The 23,866-nt window shown below is 47.1% G+C and overlaps 1 protein-coding gene across 1 annotated transcript in view; it reads right to left on the bottom strand.

The window, feature by feature from the left end:
- Positions 1 to 10,800: 10,800 nt before the first annotated feature.
- KCNJ3 (potassium inwardly rectifying channel subfamily J member 3) overlaps positions 10,801 to 23,866 on the bottom strand; it is a 41,396-nt gene continuing 28,330 nt past the window's right edge. The window contains exon 3 of the mRNA XM_082763184.1: positions 10,801 to 13,868. Within this exon, the coding sequence (XP_082619310.1) occupies positions 13,285 to 13,868 (584 nt within the window). The 3' untranslated portion in view covers positions 10,801 to 13,284. The remainder of the gene's footprint in view (positions 13,869 to 23,866) is intronic.

The following is a 23,866-nucleotide window of genomic DNA, read 5'->3' as shown; positions in this document are numbered from 1 at the left end:
CGATGGGGCTGTCAGAACAGCCCCGTGCCCCACATGCCTTCTAAAGCAGCCGTTACTTCCAGACAGTACAGTTAGCCAAAAATAATGCTTTTGAGTAAAACATTTCTCAGCATTTTCAAATTTATCAAATGTTAATTGTTTCTGGACATGTTGGTAGACTGTCAAGCCATCAGATTTCAGTAGGAGAACACTGGTTAAAAGACGGCTGGTGGCTTCAGCGTTAGTTTTGACAGGCGTGCCAGCAGAAACACGAGCTGAAAAACCCGTCGAGTTCCAAACTTCCGAAATAGCAGCGGGGCTGAAGCTTCCCAGTCGTTCAGAAAAATAGAAGTATGTGCCACACGGTGGCACAGGGCATGGTGCCGTGGGTGCTGGCAGGTGGGAGCCCATGGCCCTGGCCTGGATGACCCGGGGGGGCCGTTCTGATTTCTGTGTCACTGAGGTTCCTTAACGGGTCTGATAACCCCCAGCAGCTGCCCCCCATGCTCTGCAGCAGCCCTGCTCTCACTGCCATAGCAGCAACAGCATCAGGGTGGGCATCCTGGGACCTGGAAATGCAGTCCCCAAACACACGTGGCAGCTATTCAGAGACGTTTAGGTTGGTAGAGAAAACAAATATGGCTTGACGGGTTTTTAGAGCCGCAGCAAACCCTTGATAAAGTGTGCTGTTATGGAAATATCTCTCAATTCATGAAAATATCTCTCAATTCAGCTCGGGGGCATAGCAAGTGACTGGCACGCTCAGAGTGCACTCCAACTGTGCTTTGGAAGGGATGGTTACAGGAAAGCGCTTCCCTTCATCCTGGTGCCTTCGGACACCCTGGGAAGATTTTTCTTCCTGGGTACCCGTGGGACCTGGGGGTAACCTCCTTTTAGTTCCTGCTCCGTGCTTAATAATTAGTTTCAAAGTGCAAAATCAAAAATAAATAAATAAATAAATAAACTGGAGGAGAAAAAGGGCAGCTGTTGCTATGGCACCGGACCAGCTCCTGCTCCAGCACTTCTAGCGTTGGGCCTCTCCCGCTGCTGGAGCACGGCAGCAGGAGGAGCTGCTGCCACAGCACTGGGCATAGCTCCGGGTGGGCACAACGTGCTGGTCCCCCTGATCCTCGGGGACATCCCCAGGCCCTCTGGGGTCCGGGGTTGGATGTTCTCCCCTCTCCCCACAGCCCCACAGGAGGCCGAGGCTGGCTGCTCACCATGGGCCTCGTGCCGCGCTGCGAGGCGGCGTGGGCCGTGCCAGGGGCAGGGTGCCAGCGCGGTGCGAGGATAAATCCGCAGCCATAAATAAGGGGCAGATGCTAAAATTCCCTGCTATTAATACGGTGCATTATACCGGGCTCTTAAATGCTGGAGTGCGTGGGCGGCGCATGTATAGCTAACAAATCGTGCTCCTACTTCCCCGTAAGCACATGTACTGTGCTTATTGCTCCTCCAATGTGCCTTTTAAAAAATCCATCTGGTATATTAGCATTTCTTCTAATTAATGTCAACTCTAATCACAGCCACCTACATAGAAATACAGCTCTACACAAAATACTGGGAAAAGCTCTCTTACAAAAAGCAGCAACATTTCAAATTGGACTGGCTGTGCATAACAATGCAGCTGTCAGAAGTTGTTATTGAGCAGAAAAAACTGGGAAGTGCACCTAATGCTTTATCAGATGTGAACTGCTTGCGAGTGCCTTACCCCGCACACAGCCTAGGATGAAAAGGAGAGAGCTGGAAAGGGTTTTAGGGAGTCTAATGAGGATTCATTAGAGATTTTACAAATCAGTCACTTTTAGGGGACGTATTCATGTTCCTGCCATGAATTATACAAGATTATGTTGATTTAAATGACCCTAGTTAAATATTTGTGAAAGACACCTGCAATAGGACTGAAAACTTGTACCTACAGACTTCAGGCCAGGAAAGGGTCCTGGTGACACACTGCCTCATACGGAGCCCATACCAAGAGCATTGCCAACACCTCCAAACTAAACCCAGAGCCACTGCTTCTAAGACCAGAAGAGCCTTAATGCAACCTGCCTAGGTCAAGTTCTTGGGAGGGTTGTTCTCATGGCCAATCACCCCCACTTTTTTCTTTTCCCATGTCAAGAACATTTAGGCATGTGTACACATACGCATGTGTCTGTATTCCATTTCCACAGATGATGAAATTATGATGTCTATTTGAATAATATAACACATTTCCCATTCCAGCAGCTTGTTGCTTGTTTACAACTGTTACTGACACCAAAACTTCCCAAAAGCAAAGCGCTTCACTGGAGCAGGTTGTTTGGATCCCGTTAATATAAGCATCTCTGATACTGCTTCAGGTATAGTTGGAAAGGAAGACGAGAAGACTCACCAACAACCCCAGCAGAAGGCAATGCAGAGAGGTCCCCCCCACTGCCCTGACATTGGCCAGAAAAGCCCCTGGGATGGGTGAGAAATTGGGGATGTCTCTTCTGACAACAGGAACACTTTTGTAGGAAATTGTGTTTTTTCACCTCTCAATCTATGCAGTTATTAAGATGCATTAATAATGCAATCTTAATGCATCTTAATAGGCGGCTGCCCCACGCCTCCTGCATCGCTGCTAAGACAATGCTGGGCCATGGCTTGGCACCATGGTAGTGCCTGAAGGGTGTGCTCTGCTGCCCGGTAAAACCACAGCTTTCCAGTCAGCCCGTGCCTTTAGTCCTGGGGGGGACTGGGTAATCATGTGCTTTCCTTTTCAATAATTTATTTCTTATTTTTACAAGTAAGGCAAGTGGTAAGCCACCATTGGAAATTGTAGCACATTTAAATATTTCAATTCTGCCTCAATCCAAAGGGCAATCCTCCTGAGTGCTTCGCTGAGGTTTCTCATATCGGGAAAGGCATTATCTAAATATTCATTTGAAATATTAAAGATTTAGGACAGGCACAATGGTGCTCACTGCCTGTGAGTTGTGATGTGAATCATAAGAAGACAGGAGTTTATTTGTTAGGTTTTTATTCCAGCAAAACTTGCATTTCTCACAAGATACTGAGATTTAAAATAACATTAAGAACAATTTCAGAAAATACATTTTTATTATAACCCCTCCAGCCCTAAAGAGTTATAGACTGTTTAAAACTCTTCTCTGCATCTGCCTCCTTTTGTATTATGATGTTTGGCATGGCAGCCATGGACTTTCTGGTACAATGTTTCTGGCTCTGCAAGTCCAAACTTGAAAAACACCTTCCCTCCTTCCTTCCTTCCTTCCTTCCTTCCTTCCTTCCTTCCTTCCTTCCTTCCTTCCTTCCTCCCTTCCTTCCTTCCTTCCTTCCTTCCTTCCTTCCTTCCTTCCTTCCTTCCCTTCCTTCCTTCTTTTGTTCCTTTTCTTCTTTTCTTTTTCTTTTTTCTTTTTTTCTTTTTTTTTTCTTTTTTTTTCTTTTTTTTTTTCTTCTTTCTTTTTTACTTTTTAACTTTTTTTTTCTTTTTTTTTTTTTTTTTTTTTTTGTCCCTTTTTTTTATTTTTTCCTTTTTTTCTTTTGTCTCTGACACAGTTAATCCCATGTCCCTGCCTTAGGACTGGCAGTTATTATTAACTGTGCTGGTACAGACTATAACTTCCATATGCAGTTTTGCCACAGTGATTTTTCACAGGCTGAAGCCTGTGCTCTTGTCCATAAGTCTCCGTTGATGATCTGCAGGAAATTAGATGCTGTATTTTTACCTTCGAGAGTGGAGACCTTGCAGAAAACAGGAAGCTGAAGACAGCCAGGACCATAACACATTTATTCTGATCTATCACCATAGAAACAGATAATCCACAAATGGTCCATTTCTACAAAAACAGGTTACAAGATGGAGCGGCAGACAGGCTCCCCCACTGAACAGTGCTCTGCACTCTATGTCAAATGTGTATGAGGAAAAAATAATCTGGAAAAAGGGGTCTACATATATTGCTCCCCCTGCCACCTCTGCGTGGCTGATGCAGGGTGCACGACGACTAGCCCATGTGTGCAATGGACTGTGTGGACTCTACCTGCAACAATCAGCCACCCATGACAGCAGGGACAAATAAAATCCTCACACTGATCCTGTATGTAAACCCCTGGGTATGAGAGACAAGGAACACATGGAGAGAGGATCAGCAGAAAGCTTTAGTGAGCTGCGTAACAAACACACAGACACTGGGCAACCTACCTTCCCATCTCGTCTTCTGCTCAAGGCTGACCCCCTACAAAAAAAAAAAAAAAAAAAAAAAAGAGAGAGAAAGACAAAAAGAAAAACAAGAAGAGAAAGAGAAAAAAAGCAGGGGTGGCTCTGGGATCCCGGCAGCTGGGGGTGCTTCTGTTTTTGGCTCTTTAGAAGGGGTCTGCTTGCTCCGAAGGGTACTGATGCAGAGAGCTAAAAATATAAATTGAGTTTTCATCTCTGAAATCCTTTCCATCTTAATATGAAGACCAGATATTTATGCAAGCAACAACCTGACCCCTCCAGCAATTGGCCTGACTGGCCTAACTGAATGTTTTAGCACAGCAATAAGAAGGTTAATGTTTGCTTATTCGTGTAGGTGGAAGAAGCATCCTGGAGATGCTCACGTGGACACCTCCTGTCCTCCCACGGGGGAGCAGGGCCCAGCTTTCAGCCCCTGCAGGTGAAGGATGAACCCAGACCGACGGTGTCTCCAGGCACCCCTTGAGCAGTGGTACAGGTGCCACCTCGTCTTCCTCCTGCTCCATTTCTGCTGCTGCCCAGTCTGCTTTCCCTGCCAGCATGCATTTGGCCCTGTGTTTAACCCAGCTGGGAGCCGTGGCACTGTCCTGCCTGCCCCTGCCCTCCAGGGACTGCATGCAAAGGGTTTTCCTTTCCTCGTTGGCTTGGTGAAAGGGTTTTGTTAAACCAGAATCTGTCCTGTGCTCTGTGCCCCTGCCTGGGGGTGCTCACCTGCAAGGCAGTGACAAACAGGGCAGAAAACCAAGCGGAGCCACCAACTGCAGCCTGGAGCCCCACACCTTGCCTGGATCCTTGCTGCTGGGGCTCGTGATCCAAACGTCGCAGAGCTCAGGGACAGCGCTGCTGCTGGAGCTCCTCTGCAGGATGAACTGAAGGGCTCGTAATCTTGTTACCATGCTCGAGTGTTTGGGCCCAAGGCAGAGCGATGTGCATTGCTTGGAGAGCACAAGGAAGTGCCCAAGGATTTTCAAGTCACTTCTGGAAAGAAAAAGACAGCAGAAGTAAAAAGCACAGGGGCTGACAGCTAAATCAGCACTTTTATTTTTATTTATTTTGCACTTCCAGTTGCTTATAAGATAAGATTTTGATGTCTAGATTTAACAAGACAATAAATGGTCTCCACAACACCCAGACCTACGAGCACTTAAAAACATTCTTCCACTCTTGCCTTTCTGCTCCATTACCTTTGGTACTGAAGTACCAGAGCAGTAGCTGACATTTCTTACAGTGTGTCATTTCCCTAGCAGAGACTTCCTGAGGGCTAAGCAAACTCAGAATGTATGTACAAGAAGAAATATAATATAAAATACATAAATTATGCAATGGCATTAAAGTATCAATATAGAGGCCTTGTGGTCTAGTAGAAAATGGTGTGCATTCAGAATTGCAAAGGCTGCTTATAAAATATTTGTGCTGTGCAGGACCTGCAGTGTAGCTAATACACAACACCCAAATTTTATGACATAAATATTAGGAATATTATTTAAATTAAAAAAAAAAAAAATCTCATCAGAGAAACTGTTGTTTCTTTCTCTTGTTCTTTTTCTTTTCTTTTCTTTTCTTTTCTTTTCTTTTCTTTTCTTTTCTTTTCTTTTCTTTTCTTTTCTTTTCTTTTCTTTTCTTTTCTTTTCTTTTCTTTTCTTTTCTTTTCCTTTCCTTTCCTTTCCTTTCCTTTCCTTTCCTTTCCTTTCCTTTCCTTTCCTTTCCTTTCCTTTCCTTTCCTTTCCTTTCCTTTCCTTTCCTTTCCTTTCCTTTCCTTTCCTTTCCTTTTCCTTTTCCTTTTCCTTTTCCTTTTCCTTTTCCTTTTCCTTTTCCTTATTTAAATTACAAATTATGCTTTAGGAAGGGGCAACTGAGATCTCTGAATGTCTGTCAGTAATGTCTAAGACACGTTTGACATGGTATTTTGTGTTCTCCATGAAGTGCTGTTCCTCCACTGACCCTGCTGACCAAAGCCACACGGTGCCAGCCCTGCAGGGTGGCACACACCAGCAGGAGAGCAGGGGAAGCAGGAGGAGGAGGAAAAAGCCCAGCCTGGTGCCACCCTGCAGCTATCGTGCATCCTTCCTCACCTGCATTGTCAGCTCTTCCAAGCTGGAAGTGCCGTGGCATTTTTAGCCCCTCCATAAGGCAGTGCACATGTTGTCCGCCTGCAGCCCAGGATTGAAAAATGACTCAATCACTGCCTGACCTTGCAGGTGTGTAGTCACTGTGCCATGCGTGCAGCCTGCCTGGTTCTGCCCCATTGCATAGCATAAAAAGTCAGCGGAAGAGAAATTAATTATCTTCACTCAGCTTTTCATTCACTTATGCCACAGGGGATGGCTGAGGCAGAATAAATGACTATATTCCTATAAACAGCAACAGAAACGTGTATTTATGCTCTCTTTGTATGCACATTTATTTATATTTCAGAACTTGATAATCTCATTACTGAGACTGTAAGATCTAACAAATTTGGTAGAAAGATGGGAGAGACAGACGTGTTTATGAGATTTTTTTTTCTGAATTAGTCTCGTGCGCTGCTCTTGGCACCTGGCACTTCTGCTGCTATGCTCTGTGTCACGTTGCTCCCATTCCCACCCTCATCATCTCATGGGGCTGGCAGAGGCATTACATTCCTCTTCCTTCAGCCAAAGCCACTCGCTCAGGGGCCTGGCGATGAGCGAGGAGTCGCTGCATGCATTGCCCAGCCCATAGACCACAGGCACTGCACCTCTGCTAGAGCACCGCGCTCCTGGGCACCCCAAAGCCTGGTTAAACTGTCAGGATAAGCAGAAAAACCATTCCTAAATCGACTCTCTTGTGTGCCACATTTACTTTTGGATTATCTTAGTGTACACATGTTGGCAGCTTTTCTTGTCAGCGAGCAGAATTTAGGACTAAAGGAATGAAGAATTATCGAGTATTATCTCTGGAAAAATATGTTAAGGTTTTTCCCCTGTTTACACATAATGAAATAGACAAAACTATAATGTATTAATTAAAAGAAGAACAAAATACTTTGTTGTCTTAAATGGGATCTCTACTAATTTATTTAAAAAATAAATCTTGCTATGAATGTAGATGTGTCAGTATTTTCAAACAACATCACATTTTTTTAGCATTCATTAGAGTGGAGTTTAAGGACATGTTTGTATTCGCCCTTAGGGTTACAGCTAATATGAACTGAGGTGACTCCTGCTTTGCACCAGGTTTTGCTGTCCTGGGTTTATTTTACAGGCTCCATAGCCCTTCTGCTGCAGTCCTGGCCCCATAGACGAGCACACAACCTCCTCCCCTTTGTCCCTGCTTCCTCCCCAGCCCAATTACTGGCAGCAGCAGCTCCCCTCTTACCCAGTATCCGCTGGTGAAAAGTGAACTGGAAATGGCGTGAGCAACCAGGGACCAGCTGAGATGCAGGGGTGGAGGCCAGCAGGGGAAGCAGGTGGGCACGAGGCTGGTGCGTGGGCACAGCCCCAGCTGGGAGCTGCCCTGCACTGTGATAATCCCTCATCTGGCTGGTGGTGCTGGAGGCTGAGGAGAAAAATGCTGCCTGTAGAACCAGGGTGTGTGCTTTAGGATAGATGACCAATATCGTGCATTGCTTATGGTCAGTATCCTCCAGGGCATCCCTCATGGCGGCATAAAGGAGAGGGAGCAGCTTTGGTTCCAGACAGTAACTCCCAAGCAGAAAAGCAGGGAGGGATTTGCTTTGCTTTGCATTTTGTACCAGATAGTTTCCTGCCCCCGAGCCGTGGGGCTGGGAGGGCACAGCACTGCGGGGATGCTGCTTGGACCTGCGCTCCCCCCGGCAGAGGTAGTGTTATTGCTTACAAGGGGAGAAATCCAGCCGTAAGAGCAACATAACAAACAAAAAATCCTCTGTTGGGACACTAAATACATCCCAGCATAGGCCATAATTTTGTCCCTACTGTGAGATATGCACTAATTTGTTTTTTGTTTTCTCTGTTATGACAGAGGGCTCCAAGACTGCTTAAGGAAGCGACGTCTGGAACCTTCCCAGGGAGCTGCTGGAGGATGCCAAGAGAAAATTCTCCCCAGGTTATTCAAACAGAGAGGGAGACGCTGCTCCTGCTCGCACGCTCCCTCCCTTTCTCTCTGCTGCACTTTCGTCCATCTGTCACGAGTTTTCCATCTCACGCAGTCGGTGTGGAATGAGTCCAAAGACCTGATTCTCAAGGCAGTGCCCAAAAAGCTCATCTAAACCAACAAACGCTTCAGACAGAAATAAATTGGAATGGTTGGAGAGTAGAAAATACATCTGACGTAGTAAACACCTACCTTGACTGCTGTTACCTACATATTATAAATACATCGGCATCACCAATCCTGTATTTTCACTGGAATTTATATGTATATATTACGTGCACAGTGCATATTCCCTTACACGCATATTGCTGTACGTCCTGTCCCTGAGCACACGCACATGAAGCTCTGCTGAGCGCATGGCATTTGCAGCCTGCAGCTCGTCTCATCCTCACTTCACGCTCATGCTGCTCCTCAAACCTTCACGTGCCCGTCACTGGGATAAGGAGAGCTGGGCACCAAAACCCAGCTGCTGCATGAGTCTGCACTGGACACAGCAGGTGCCAGGCTGGAAAACGTGCACAGAGACAAATTCCAGAGCTGGGTGCCATGGGGTGCTCTCTTCTCGTGAGCATCCTCTGCCCAAGGGGAGTGAAACGATGGTGTACTCGGTGTCCTGCTCCTCTTCAGCCGTACCTGAACGTCCCTGCGAGGTGCCAGCACAGCCTCTTGGTCCCCATGGGTGCTGTGGGGCTGCAGGCGATGCTTGGGGGGCACCACACGCCTGCCTCTTGCTGCGCACAGCCCACTGCCGCTGCCAGGCCTTCCACCGTGAGGCACAGATGTTTATTGTGGGAATAATAATTCAAGTGCTTTTTGCAGCAATCAGAGTGTTGTAAACAGATTAACGAAACCAGTATTGCACTCATGCTAAATAGTACTTGTAACCACACAAAAATTAGGCTGACGTAAATGATGGGTTCCCTCTCCATCCCTCTCTTTCCCCATTCTTTATCTCTTTCTTAGTCTCTCTCTCTCTTTTTTTTTTTCTTCTTTTCGTGAAGTGAGAAATGTAAATGTAGATTACTTCACATCCATGAAAACGGTAATTCTCTTATCATCAATGAGTGCTGAATTGCCCTCCTGGCACCCATGCCCGCTGGCACTGTCACAGCACACTGCTGTGAGCAGCAGGCGCATTCGGGAGCGATGTGCAGCCACCATCTAAAATGTTCAGACTCCATGGATGCAGCTGTGCTCCAGCATGGAGCCCATCCCCAAATCCTATCCTTTTGGGGGTATAAATATGAATAAAGCCCTTAGACCTGATTTAAAAGCATTTACATTCTCCTCAGTCTCTGCCCCAACACTGGATGAAGATGTATTTCCTTTTGCACTATTATACCAGGAATGCTTCTCTTTCTTTCTAACCCTCTTCCTTGGCAGATTTTTCCCCCCCTAAGTATTTAAAGCTACCAGCAATTTCATTTCTCCCAGTAAGCACCGCAAATTTCCTCTTTTACAACCAGAGCTGAGGAAATAAATTCAAATGTATTCCACGTCTGGCGGCACGGCATGATTGATACAGCTCTGTGTTGTCGTGTCTTTTTGTTCTGCCACACTTGGTAATTCAATTATGCTAAGCAGAGCCTCGATTCCCTGGGCTGTGGCATGTCTCGCACAGGTAGCAGGGTGGTTTCTCAGGAGCTGAGTGCTTGGGAAGCCCGCGTACATGTTAGCTGCAACAAGTACTCCTAGGTGATCTGAGCTGTGCTGTACTGGGGGATTTGGAAACACCACCAGCAATAAAGCTCTGAATGGAAAGCAGGTGCAGGAGTACTCAAAGAAATCTCTGAATTTTACTATCACTTGTAACCGTATGGAAAAATATGTATTTGTATTAGCAATGGCAGGGGCCTGGGGCCAGGTGAATAATGCATTAGGAGGAGCATGTGCTGGAGCTGCCAGACAGGGCTGGGACTCACAACAAGGTTAATGGGGAGAAATGAAGCATGGTTGTGCCCTGCTAACGTTCATTCAGCAGCCACTGGGAGGGAAAGAGTTAAGAAGTCCGCTATCATTGGCAAATGATATCTTCAGTCATTCTCTAATTTTTTTTTAGCAGAGAATGCTTTTTGCCCATCCTGAGTGGTGACACCCAGGCCCTTACGAGGCAATTCATGCTAAGAAGCCGGAGAGAAAGGGCTGCCTGATGGCCGCCAGTGATTTCTGGGTGATAACTATATAAATTCCTATTTCTCTCTGCATAAAGAGCTCCTAAGTCCCTGTGCACAAAGAAAGCACATGTCATAAATTACAGAAAGCTAATATTCAATATATATACAGTTACAGAAATGTAATATTCTGCACACAGGGGGCAGACGGGCCCCCAGGAACTAAAAAAACTACAACTAAATTATGTTTTATTTTTGCTTTTCTTAAGACCGGTCAAGAAACTGGCCTTTTGCACACACCAAATGTGGATCGTAAGTCCCCAAACAGCTTGAATACTTAGCCACTCATTAAAGTATTAAAAAATGGACTGGAGAAAAGACAAACATACCAGAGCATTTAAACCGAAGGATTTTTGAAAGTTTAATATAGCTGTAGATAAAACTGAGCTTGCAGTATTAATGAATACAAGAGTTTGTTGTTTTGTATAATTCAAATAAACTTGTACATTTATACAGTTATAGAGTGCATGCCAGAAAATGCATTTAGTTTATTCTAATTTGAATATGTACAATTTACAATATAATTCAAGCATAAATTCAGCAGTAGAGAACACAGACCGGCTGTGCAATCGAACAAACAGATATACTTCTTCTTAGCATAAGCAATAGGGCTGGGCTAAAATGGTTAGGAAAAACAGAAAAGGGTTACACCAATAAAACTGAAATATTAACCAGAAATAACTTCTTAAACCGAATAACTGAAGAAAGTTATCATCCATGTTTGTACTTTCACTCTCATCAACGAAAGACACGTGTATTTTAGCCTTAACGTACATTACACATTGCAGTACAAGCCACAAGCCTCAGAAATCTTGCGTCCAGCAAGGACAGGTGAATATTTGGATTTTAAAAAGTCAAACGTTTGAATTGAACATAACTTAGTATTTTATGTGGCATTAATTTAGTAAAAGTGAGGATGCTTTCCCAGTGTTTTGCATACTTTCAGGTATTCGTATGCAGCCACTGAGTCATCTACGCCCCTCAGGCCCAGCTGGGTGCAACACCATTGCTCTTACTCCAGGGATGTTCCACATTGACTTTCCACAAGGAAAAATCAAGAGGGCAGTGGGCAGTGCCACGGCAGCAGGGGATCTGGGCAGGGACAAGCCCCTGTGGCTGTCCCCCCGCTGAGGAAGCTGCCACCAGCACGTGGCCACATTCACTCAGCCAAGGACTAGCAGAAGAGTTCCACCTGGCACACAAATTAAACAGGACAACCTGAGCAAGTGTCAGCAAATGGGGGAAAACGTTCAGATTTTACCTTGCAGCGTCAGAGGTCTGCTCATCGCGCGCTGGGGAGCGGCACACAGGGAGCTGCACACACGGTTCCCTTTAACAACAACGTGCAAAGAATTTCAGTATAGCCAAAGGTGTAAAAAGCATGCAGTGCCACTCAAAAATCGTTATAAACGGTGAAAAAAACCTTCAGTTAGTACCAAGTCCACGAGCGCACAACTGACCGACCCCACACGGTAACTTCCAGGATGAGCACTGCGCCACCACGGCGTTTGAGCCAACCCTTCCAGCGACTCTCAGCCTCTCGGTTCTTGCTCCAGGCCAGCCTTTGTAACAAAACCAAACTGTTCTGTCCCACGTGGCGTCGAGCCCTCGAGGCTTTGCTCCCCGAAGCCACTGCCACCCATCCCCAGCCCCAGTGGGACAAGGAGCCCCTCCACCACCCAGCTCCGAAGCAGCCACCCCACCTCGTGGCCCCACATTTTGGGGCAAAACAGGATAAAAACCCAAAAACCAAACGCAGCCACAGCAGGCTGCCAAAGAAGACATTTATACAAAGTATTACTCATTTCAAAACCCACAGGGTCAACCTTGGTTAATGTTTTTGAACATGTTTTCACCACAGAGAAAGCAGTGCAGGGAATCGCCCAGCAGTGCAGAGAACCCTGGCACTGCTGGAGCACGGGGGGATTTTGGCCCTGCTCTTGGGCAGAGCATCCGGAACAAAAGCCTGCTTGACTTCACGGACAGTCAGCTATTGCCACAGTGAGCTGTCCTATCAATGTGAGAAACCAAGCATGTGCTGTTTATTTGAAAGGGTTTTCTGGTTTTCATACATATCTGTTATAAATTCTGGAAGAAATCTAAAATTATTTTCTAATCATACCTAAATTGTTAATTTTACTCTTTTCTTTTATTGTTTTGCCTAGCCTTGTTAATACAAGTTTCTTTTCTAAATAGTACCTTATGAAATACATTTTTTTTTCCAGTAGCCTATAGGCAGAAAAAAGAAACCCAAGAAAAAGTTAAAGCAAAATGGAAACCAGCAGTTCATTTAAGGCTAGCAGATTTGGTGTGAGAAGTAACTAATACACCTTCCTTCAAGGAAAAAAACCATGCACCGTAACCACTTAGTGGAACAAAACATCACAATCCACATTAAAAAACAAAACAAAAACAAACAAAAAAAAATTATAACTTACCCTGAAAGTTACCCACTCTCATGTTTTACCTTACCACATACTCTTAGGAAATAGAGGGGCACGGAACGCCCCTGTACATATTTTTCAGAATATACAGTATAAATATAGTACGAGTCATGCCATAAAACTATATGCAAAAATTGCACACTATTATTGCATGCGCGTTGTGATACTACATGCCGGGCACGGTCGGCAGGACGGTGAGCGTGCGGACGGCCCCGCTGCCGCCACCACCACCACCACTGCCACCACCACTGCCACCACCACCACCGCCACCCTTGGACACGTGGAGCCAGTGTGGGAGGCGATGTGGAGGCCGGCCATCCTGCCCACGCTGCGCTTCTCGCCGCAGTCCAGGCTTTGCGAGCCAGCCAGGCGCCCGGCCGGGCTATGTGAAGCGGTCGGAATTCATTTTTCTCAGTTTGGGAGGAAGGTTCCCTTCCATCCGCCCGCCGCCCGACAGTTTCTGGAGCTTGGGTGGCAAATCAGCCACGGACTGGCTCATGGGATCTGACATCATCTTTGTGGTTTTGGACACCAGTTTCTCTTCCGAATTCCCAGGGACCGAGCTGATCCGCTGCAGTTTCATGGGCAAATCCCCCATGCTGTAGGCCTTCTCGGAGGTGGTGGAGCTCATCCTGAGGAGTTTTTTGGGGAAGTCTTCCCTTCCAGTTATTTTCTGCAGTTTTGAAGGAAGTTTTGTGCCAACTTCGTCGAGACCATCCAGGCACTCCACTGAGTTGTTCCTCTCTTTGCTGTTGCTGACAGCGGGCGCTATCAAGGGCGAGGACATGAGCAGCATCTCCTCCTGCTCCTTCACGCTGTACGGCGGGGTGGGGACCTCGAACGTCGCGTGGAACTGGGAGTAATCGACCTTGAAGAACCCTTCTTCCAAGGAAATAACCGGGAAGAAGCGATGACCCCAGAGCACCTCGTCCTCAGTGTAGGACGTCCTGGCTTGGCACGTCATCCCTGCAACCAGCAAGGGAGAAAACTTGATTGGTTATGAGGAATTTTGGAAGCACTTACATCCTGGGGAGGGGGGTTGAACATTTCAAGAAACATATTTTATATTTTTTAATGTATAAAAGAGAAGGCACTGGTGTGTCTACCGCTTTCATACAGTTGCTATTAAATTGTCATCCTCAGTGTGTGAGGAGCCAAAAATAGAGCAAGGGGCGTAACGGCGTGAATAATTCATGTCTATTGTTACGGCCACTTCTGAAGGCACTGCTGATGAAGTGAAAATACAGAGCTACCCTTTTAACCCCAGCATTAAGTTAGCCACAGATGCTAATTGCAACCTGGAGTTGGACTTGATGGGATCTTAAAGTATTACTCAGCTGTTCCACATGTTCATCATATTCATGAAATTATCCAAAACCAGACCCTACGCTTTGCGGGTCATGTGCACAAAACAAGCCCACACTAGTGCACTTTAGCCCATCAGAGAGCAGTAAGTATGTGCTGTGAAAGGTATTTATTTCTCTTCAAGTGCTTCATGAGCAATCTGCTCACAGATACATAATGGCCTGGCTGAGATCTAAGTTTCAAAACATTAGCATGGACAGAGAAATACGACCACGGGGCACAATATGGCCCTTATCCCCCTGACTCCCAACTGTGCCCACTCTTCCTCCTCCTCCTCCTCACTGCTGGCCCCTGGCCACCCACCTGCCCTGAAGAACCAGAGAAATGAATGTGAAATGTGTTGAGGGCTGTTTTTTTTTTTTTTTTTTTTTTTTGATGTTGCTTATAAATAGTCTCTATAGCAATCAGGAAGTACAACTGCACTACCATTTTGTCCTGGTGTAACAAATTGCAAAAATGGCATTTGGTTTTCAGAAAGTTAAATCTACCTGGACAAACACATCCTTTGCCTAGCTAACAACAATGCCTTTAAGTCAAGAGCAAATGAAAAGAGACTGGAAAGCACAAGAAAACTGCTAGCAGGGCTGTAGGAAGGGGTAGTGGGGGATGAATACACATCTGGTAACACGCAGCCAGAAAAATAAAATGTTATTACATTTCATGTTACTGCTAGCAGAATGGAACTTTTCGTTTTGCATAGCAATTTCGCCTGCTAATACCCTGAGCATTTCACAAGGCATAAACAACACGGTTTTCCATTTTATCTCTTAGAAAAAAAATATGAGCCTGGGGAGGGTTTTGCCCAGGGTGCCCTGCCACTGCCAGTAACTCAGCCTCCCCTGAGCTGATGGCTCTACAAGCATACTCAATAAAACCCAAACCATCCCTGCCCCTTCACACCAACCACAGACAGGACAGTGTTTTATACTCTGTGATGCATTTCCATCCAGTCACCATGTGTTTCAGTTCTACTTACAAAGTGAAGTGGAAGCAATCACATACCTAATGGGTTTAGAAAAAACAAAACAAAACAAAACAAAACAAAAAAAAACAACACCACATAATTTGTAGAAAAATGGTAATTATAGCAAGTACTTCTTCCATCTGTGTCCTTTATTCTGCAGCTGTTCATTAGCTGCACCTTCGCAGGGAAGGCATGGCCCTTTCCCCATCTCTCCTGATGCCGCGGAGCCCCCGTCAGGAGCCGAGCGCTTCCCACAAGGCATGTGCTGGGAAAGTGGCACTGCGGTGGCCTGAGGTGGCTGCCGAGCAGATGGCCAGTTAACTCGGTGACCTGCACTTTAGATAACAAACGACTCCAATGCAAATCTGTCCTAGAGCTCTTAGAAGCGGATGACAGTGCCGGTGGGCAGCGGGTGGGTGCTGGCACCAGCAGCACGAACGCTGCATAGGGTCAGGGGAGGGCAGCAGGGCAGGGGCTCTCTCCACCCCAAGCCATCATCCTGCCATCTACCAAACCTGCGGCTGTCACTAGGCTATTAGAGGAGCATTTTACCTGCCTATTATCAGAAAATTTATTAGCTGATGAGCAAGAAAAACAACTGCACATTTTGTTGCATTGATATAACCCTTTGGAAGCTCGTCTGAGAGAGAAATATTCGCAGGTATATAATTTTTTCTTCAAAATCAATTTATCCTATTCTCTCACAAACCCAGGGTTGCAAATTATTCAATAGCCTCTCAGGATGAGCAGCAGCAACTAACACGCCTGTCAGCATAGGGAGCAACTGTCACGCTAGGCAGAAGATGCGAGGAGGTGCCTAACAAGCTCTGATAAGGCACCGGACAAGAAATCAATTCTCAGATTTTCCTCCAGCTCGGTTGCGTTTCCCAGCTCTCCCTTCCCTTGCCACTTCCTTAGCAAACTCCTAAGGGCACTGGACCACGGGCACGGCCGTGCCTCTCTGCTGTACCCTTGGCACAGCACTGCAGCCCTGGCCATGGCACCACGCTCCAGGCCCTGGCTGGTGGCTGCGTCCCTGCATGGGACAGAAAGTGTCCCACAGCCCTTGCTGCCTCCTGTGGGAAAATTAACACTGAAAATTAACGTGAAATACAGCAGCAGCATGCTCCTTAGGGCTGTTGGCCCAAAGTTTGCATAGAGGGGAGGCCTTCATCTTGCCCAGCACGAGTAAGGCCCCGGTGCACCTGACAGTCCTTGCAGACAACTACCCCTGTCCTATTTTCCATCTGTAGATCCATAAGCCATGCTCAGACATGGACAGGCCTGCTATTTCAGGGCAGAGGCAGCTTCCTTCTGGTCCCACCAAGCCAAGCAGATCTCCAACACGCAGGAGGATGCGGCCAGGCCCGACCCACCGGTGTGGTGGTGAGGTTGTGCTCGTAGGCTTCCCTCTCCTTCTGCTGTCATGGAAGGCTCTTCTTTTTAATCCTGAGGAGGTATTCATCAGCAGGGTACAAAGCCGACAGAACCTTTGATGCCTTCGTCATGCTAATGGGCTGGTTAAATTTTTACCAAGTAGTCTATATTATTGATATTCATTTGCGGGATAAATTTTAAATTCTCTTTTGGAATAAACATGCTGTATGCTGCGCTTGTAATTAAAAAGCCATCCATTTGTCAAAGTAAAAGGGTTAGATGCACGTTGTTCATCACCCCAAATGCATGCTTCCATCACAGAGTGCTCTTCAGCAGCCAATGATTGCAATGCACATTAGCAAAGCTCTGGCTGAATCCAAATCGTGATAATGCACCTGAAAATAGGTACGCTTATGCATATATGCCCACATAACCCCAAAACACGTCCACTAGGAAAACCTCTACTATTTCCAAACCATGGGCCGCAAAAGTATTGTTCACCGTGCCCGAGGGAAGAGATTTCCATAAAGAAGTTGCTCTTATGGTGTCCTGCACTCTCACAAATCTCAGCCCAGGGCATTTTGGACCACCTCTACCCAGGCTGTCTTACAGTGCTTCCAGGAATTACATTTCTTCCATGGAAACCAGCAGCTGGCCCTCACCTCTCAAAGCTTTATGAATAATGAGCTTTTGGATGCATCCCTTTGCAGGAGGATGATCAAATACTATCAGAAGATGTGGTTCCTCTTCTTCCTGCTGCCAATGCCCTGTGAACACGGCCCCGCATGCCCTTTTTCCATCCCAGCAGCACAGCCATGCAGGGATCCAGTCCCTTACATCCCTCTGTGCTCACCTGGCACCCACTGCACGCTCTGGTGTGCAACACCACAGGAACACTGGAAAAGCCCAGCCATCTACATCTGAGAAAAATTTCCATTAATTTCCTTGAATAAAGTACAGCAGAGCAGCTCCGGAGGCCGAGCACGGGTTAAATCCATGAGCCTGTTTCCTCGTGATTTATATGAAAGCTTTTTTTTTTTAATAATCATGCCTTTTCCTTTCATCATTTGCTCAATCTGAAGCAAGTGCTATCACTGGTGAAAAATGCACCTATCTGCCATATTGTAAGTTATTAAATAGAAGTTATTATTTCTAACGAGGTAGAACACTCGCTTGTAGAGCCTTAGCTGGGCTGGAGAAGTGAATGCAATTATCTCAGGCTCAGCCAGGCAACAGATATTCGAGCTTTTGTTTTCCCCTGCCCATGGCTCCAGCAGGCTCGGCCTCAATACCCCAGTTGCAGGAAACACCAGCAAGAAACTGGGCTACACCTGCACTTCAGACACAGCTGCTGAGACGGGGAGCTCACAGCACTCCAGCTCAGTAAACACGTCATGAGAAGAGGTCAGAATTCCCCAGCATCTGAAATCCCAATAATTAAGATAATTATCCTGATTGCTTCTAGCTTTGCTACAGGGTAAGGCTAGTTCCACAGAGAAGTGAAGGCATCCCAAAGGACAGCCGCTGTTGCCACCAAACCCCAAAATCCAGCCTAATCTCATACCACCGCATGCGCTTGTCACACGTCCCCGGCACCGCGGCAGCGACTGCTGCCTGCCTGCCTTCCCCCGGGGGCAGGTGGGGGACAAAAACCTCTGCAAATAAGCCCATTGACTAATTCTATCCTGTAAAAACCCTCAAATTATTTCTAAATTCCTAAATCTCCAGATGGAGCTGGCTGTATCCAGGCAGTTTCTAGACCTCACGGTATGCAGCCTGGAAATCCCGGCCGAGTGCTGCTCTCCTGGTGGCCTCTGCTGCAGGAGCTGGCCAACAGCAGGAGCTTGCAAGCTTCAACAGCCCCCATGACAGCCCCCAAAGAGCTGTAGGCACGTTGAGGACACATGGCTCCTCTCTATGTCCCCACAGAAGCCCCCAAGTTTCACCTTGGCTCCTGCCCTGTTTTCAGGCTGTGTCTTGGGCAGGACCGCAAGAAGGAACGAGATCATCCTTGGGGCATCTTTGCACCCCAGCCCTCAGGGTGAAGGGAAATCCTGCAGGAGGAGATCCTAGTGAAAATGTACAAATGCAAGGCAGGTTTGCTTACATTCTGTCATTTTTTAATTTTTTTTTTTTTCTCATTAAGGTTTGGGCCCTGCAGGTTAAGGCACCTGGCCGGGGAGGCTCCCTTCCCTGAAACCTGGAGCTGACCTGGAAAGCCTCAAAACCTCCAACAGCATTAAAACCTCACCAGCCAGGAATGTTCTATCGGTTACTATGAATTAAACCATTTTACCATTGCAATGTAAGGCCATGAAGGCAGTGCAAGGAGAGAGCCTTGACGCAAGACTTGACCTAACAATACACCGCACCTCTTGCTGCACTCCCACGGGACCAAGGGAAGATTTACAGCTTCAGCAAAAGGGAGGTGCACGATTTCCACAGAAATCTCTTCCTCTTGGGCTTCCAGGACTGTGGAGAAGTGAAATAATGGCTTTTTAAAATCAAGGGAACAACAAGCTGGATTGTGTCACGTTTAGCTAAGTCATGGCCCGATATCCTGATGTGAACATCTGGCCGCTCAGCCTCCCTGTGCCTGAAATGAAGAGAGATGTCTGAATTCTGCAGCAAGCCAGAAAATGGGCACCCAAAACGTGAGGTCAGAAACAATTCAGCAAAACTTGGAGTGACGGATGCTCTCAGGCTTTTCCTCTCAGTGTTTGCTGCAACATTATTTTTAAATATAACTTAAAATGACAAGCTGTGCCATGCACGGCAGAGAAACACACAGCCCAATTCCTAACCTGACAGCAAGTGCGGTGTCTAAACTGAGATACTTCCCATCCATTTTGAAAGAACAGCTATTTTTAGCACTAGCGTTCTTCTACTATAATTTCAGGACACATTTTTTATTAAGCGGGATAGTTTGAAGCGCAATAAAACTTTGTCAATTTGCGGTTCTTGCTGCTGCCTGGTGTAAATGTCTGATTTACAGCAGCAGCCCTTTTGCAAGCTGGTTTTCTTTAACTGAAGGCAGCTGGGCAGACACCGTGCCACCTTTACATGTTAAGTGCATTTGATTACTTTTTAAGTAATATTTGAATAAAAGAAGCTTTTCTAAAGAGAAATAAAAAGGCATTTCCTCAAATGCCAGAGAGAAAATCATTCTTCTAGGTAACAACCGTAGAAAGGTGCTCACTGTTTTCATCAAAACACAAGCATGTGCAATTCAAATAATTTCTCTCATTTAAGCCGTAACTGAAGGAATAACTGCTTGTGTTTTCAGAGCGCCTTTCCTTTCGAGGTTCCCTCTGGCAGGCTTTTGTCCCCGCAGAAGTGGCTCACAGCCCTCCTGCTTCTCGTGGTGACAGCTCAGCCTGCCCGGAGCCCGGGGACCCCTGTGTCGTGGGGCCGGCGGCAGAAATGGCCCCTTGTAGTCACAGCACGATCCCTCTTCAAACTTAAACCCACAGCAGGCTTCTTACAGACCACTGTGCTTAGTTACCATTTATCACTGAGATCTATAAATTGCCCGAACAAAAGGAGGGCAGAGATTAATCAGGTGAAGCACCTATGCGGAAAGGGAACAAAGGGAGCCGGGGCTATCGAGTAACAACACGCACACATTTATGCAACAGTCAGACATCATTCTTATGCTAAACATTTTAATTTCTCGTTGCCGAATAGCAGACCCAGGCTTCTGCTTTGCTACCCGATATAGCCACGGTGTTTATGCTCTGGCACTATAAATACCTCCCGGCTCGCTCAGGCTGTGCTGTTCTCCAAGGAGCTATCGCCACGCTTAAAAAGTGCTGGTGACAGCCGGGGTATTCTTTATCAGCTGCTCCTCTTAGGGCAATTTTTAATCACTGATAGACGCCTAGCTTTCTGACACCTCGCAGACAGCCCGTCTTGATGCTTACCAGGACCACAGGAGCTGTCACCAGCACGTGTTGTGACAGGCTTGGAAAATGTCACCAAACCCACATGTCAAAGCAACGCGCCGCTGCGCGCATCCGCACTGCTCCTGCCTGGAGCGCAACAGGTGACCGTGCCATGAGCTAACCTCCCCTCTGATGGGGATGGTACCAAAAAAAAAGGGGGCAAGGTGGGTGGAAATAAAGGCACGGCAGCCTCCCGCATTGCCATGCTCGGCTCTGCACGCAGAAATACTCTGCAGCAGCATTTCCCCTGCTTTTGGAAAAACAGGGCCAGATTCTCAGTTACCCAAACAGAAATCTCAAACGCATATTTAATACAGTGGCAGCAATTTGTACTATCCAAGAACTATCCAAGCCCAGTATTTTTCTTATCTTTTTTTTTTTTTTTTTCTTATGCACACGAAAAAATACATATTCTTTTGAAAGACCAATCTGTTCCTTTCCCTCTACGTGCAGGAGTGAGTCAGGGTTGACTTCAGCCCCTCAGCTCCTCTCTTTCAGCAGATTTCTCTGCAGAGCCATCTGCCACACGCCGGTTCTTGCATCCTTCCCCTCCCACCGGCACGCTGCTGAGCAAACCACAGCACCCAGGTGGAAGAGTTCAATCCCTGCGCCACTGGGTGCCCTCCAGAGCTCCCCTCCAGCCTGAATTTCACCGATCCCAAGCCCTGTGATAACTTCCCCCAGGGAAGGTTGCTAATTCTCCGTCTGCGCCGCCCTCCTCCAAATTGCAGGCAAACACACGGTGCTGGGTTTGTGCTTGGTGGAGCTGGGCGTTTGGGGACGCTGGGAAGAGGTAGGAGAGGGAAGGATTGTTTTGTTAAATCAGAATAAAATTGTCGGTGGTCAGGGGAGGCAGCAGGAACACAGCTTGAATGAAAGGTAGGAGAATTGTGCCAAGCTGTCAGAAAAAGAAAAAAAAAAAAAAAAAAAAAAAAAGACATTTAAAATAAATTATCCTCTTCGAACGAGAACGTTTTCGTTATGAGGCAAGCAACACAAAGCCCAGCAGCAGCCCAGCCCTCTGAATACGCAAATTCCTCACCGGTCCCATGCTTCTCCAACACCCACCAGACCATATGCTGCTCGACACCAAAATAGAGCTCCTCGATCTTCAGGGCTTTGGCAGGCCTACAGGAGTCTGAGGAAGCATTTCATGTTGGAGACCGCCTTCCCGGGATGGAGAAAGCGTGGATCTCCGCAGGGACGAGCACGATTCACTGGTGCCACACAGCGCTGCCCCTCCTGGGTACCGTGGATGTCTCAGCTGCCAGCCACCCGCCTCACTCTGGCACCCAGCTCGTCTGTCTGTCTGTCTGTCTGTCCGCAGCCACAGCCAGAGTCTGGGCCCTCGGGGATGGCTGGGAGGCTTGTTGAAAGATACCATCAACCTGACAGCCGCTTTCTAAGCAACGCCGCTGAAAATGAGGTACCATTTGGTATGGGCTGTATCAATAGAAGGATGAAATGCAACACAGAGCTGTGTTTGAAAATAAATGTTCCTGATTTAGCGTTGTTGGCCTGACATATGTATTAATTTGCTGGGTGTCTCCGCAGCACTGGAGACTGAAAGGCAATCCGCTCACCCCCAGACCTGCTTCAAACAAACCCGCTCCTGTGCTGCTGGGACTTGCCCTTCTGACCCGCATCCCCCTCCAGCCCACGGCTCTTCCAAAAAGAAATTCGGCATGAGACACCCTTAAAAAGGCTGCCAGCCTCCCATAAAAGAGAGAAAACCTGACTGACCATCCTCTCCTGGTGTACCAGTACTTAAAAATGAGGACGATCACCACCCCCTCAGTACTCACACACCCCGCACGTAGCTCAGGGCTAGATCCAGTGAAGGAGGGGGTACGTAGCTGCTGGAAACCAGGGGACCCCTCCAAATACAGATGAAAAAGGGAGCAAATGACCTCTGGCATTAGGCAGGGGCTGCCGGCAGCACATACACAGCAAACTCCTGGGATGGCACAGCACCAGCCACGCTGCGCACAGAAGCCACGACCTCCTGCAGCGGTGGCATCGGCTCATCCGTCATCGGCACAGCGCGGGGTCACAGCCTGCTCCGAGGGCATGCTCTGTGTCTCTGCTGCGCAGATATCTGCTGGCGTTACGTATAAACCAGCCTGCCTGTCTGCAGCTACTTCATCCGCACCCACCCTTCGCGAGAGCGCCTGGTTTGCACCCAAAAAAGTCCCAGTCCCCAGCTCCATCAGCAGCATCTCCCCGCGTGCACAGCTTGTGTCATGTATTTAAAATTAATTCACAGTGCTTAACACAAGATCCCTTGAACTAAACATAGCGTTTGCCGCAGAGTCTTCAGTTTTAGCTGACAAACATTTCTTGCAAACACGTCAGGCACACAGAATTTCCCAAGAAATAGATGCCTAAATTTTGTCAGTTCTGGGTGAAACGGGTATTTTGATAATCTCTTTGATTACCTTTGATAATCGCTGGGCTGTAAAGGTACCTTCAGGAAACCAGGCACTCCTTGCTGCACCCCACAAGAGCACAGCACAAACACGTAGTAAGCAAGTCATGCCCTCGGGAGGGGGGCAAGAAGCCCCTGCACGGACCCTGCAGCTTCTCCCAGCCATGCTGTGCACCCTGCCAGAGCACTCCCTTCCCACCATGCCTCCAAAGGTTCATTTCATTAATATTTAAGTCATTTAAATATCAAGAACGAGGTTGTGTTTGTCCAGTTTTATTATTAGCTGCAGCAGAGAAAGCTCTGCTTTGCTGCCAACATAACGGGGTGCCGAGGTGAGCTGCTGCTCACGTTCCCGAGCCCGTGCACCCTGTCTGTGGACACAAGTGCTCCAAGCAAAGAGGGAACTGAGTGCCAGCAGAAATTGTCTCTGCTGTCTCATCATGTCAAGAATTTAACTTAAATTACAGCAAAGCCGTGAGACCAACAGCGTTCACACGTTTTCAGAAGCAATCAGCAAGAAGAGCATCCTCGCAGGCACTGCCAGTAACGGGACACTTCTCCACGAGAAGGCAGCACCCGGGCAGGTGCCCACCTAAAATATGCAGTTTGAGAAAGGGCTATTGCTGCCGGCAGTGCCCACAGAAAATAAACACAGCTGCACGGAGACAAGCAGGAAAGCAGACAGCATATCTCTGCAAGCATACAGTTGTTCATTAGGCTTCATTTCCTGGCAGCAATTTCAGGTTTTCATGAAAATTACCTATCTATATACAACTGGAAATGCCTCTGAGGTTTCAAAATAATCACAAACTTTAGAAAAGAGAACACCTTAAAAACAGAATTTTCTCCTCTTTATGCAGTAATTTGTTGACAGTGTTGTAGTTAG

The sequence above is a fragment of the Aythya marila genome (genome assembly GCF_965140915.1).
Source record: "Aythya marila genome assembly, chromosome: 6".
Taxonomy (NCBI): domain Eukaryota; kingdom Metazoa; phylum Chordata; class Aves; order Anseriformes; family Anatidae; genus Aythya; species Aythya marila.
Note: the sequence above shows the minus strand (reverse complement) of the source record. Positions and strands in the feature narration are given on the sequence as shown.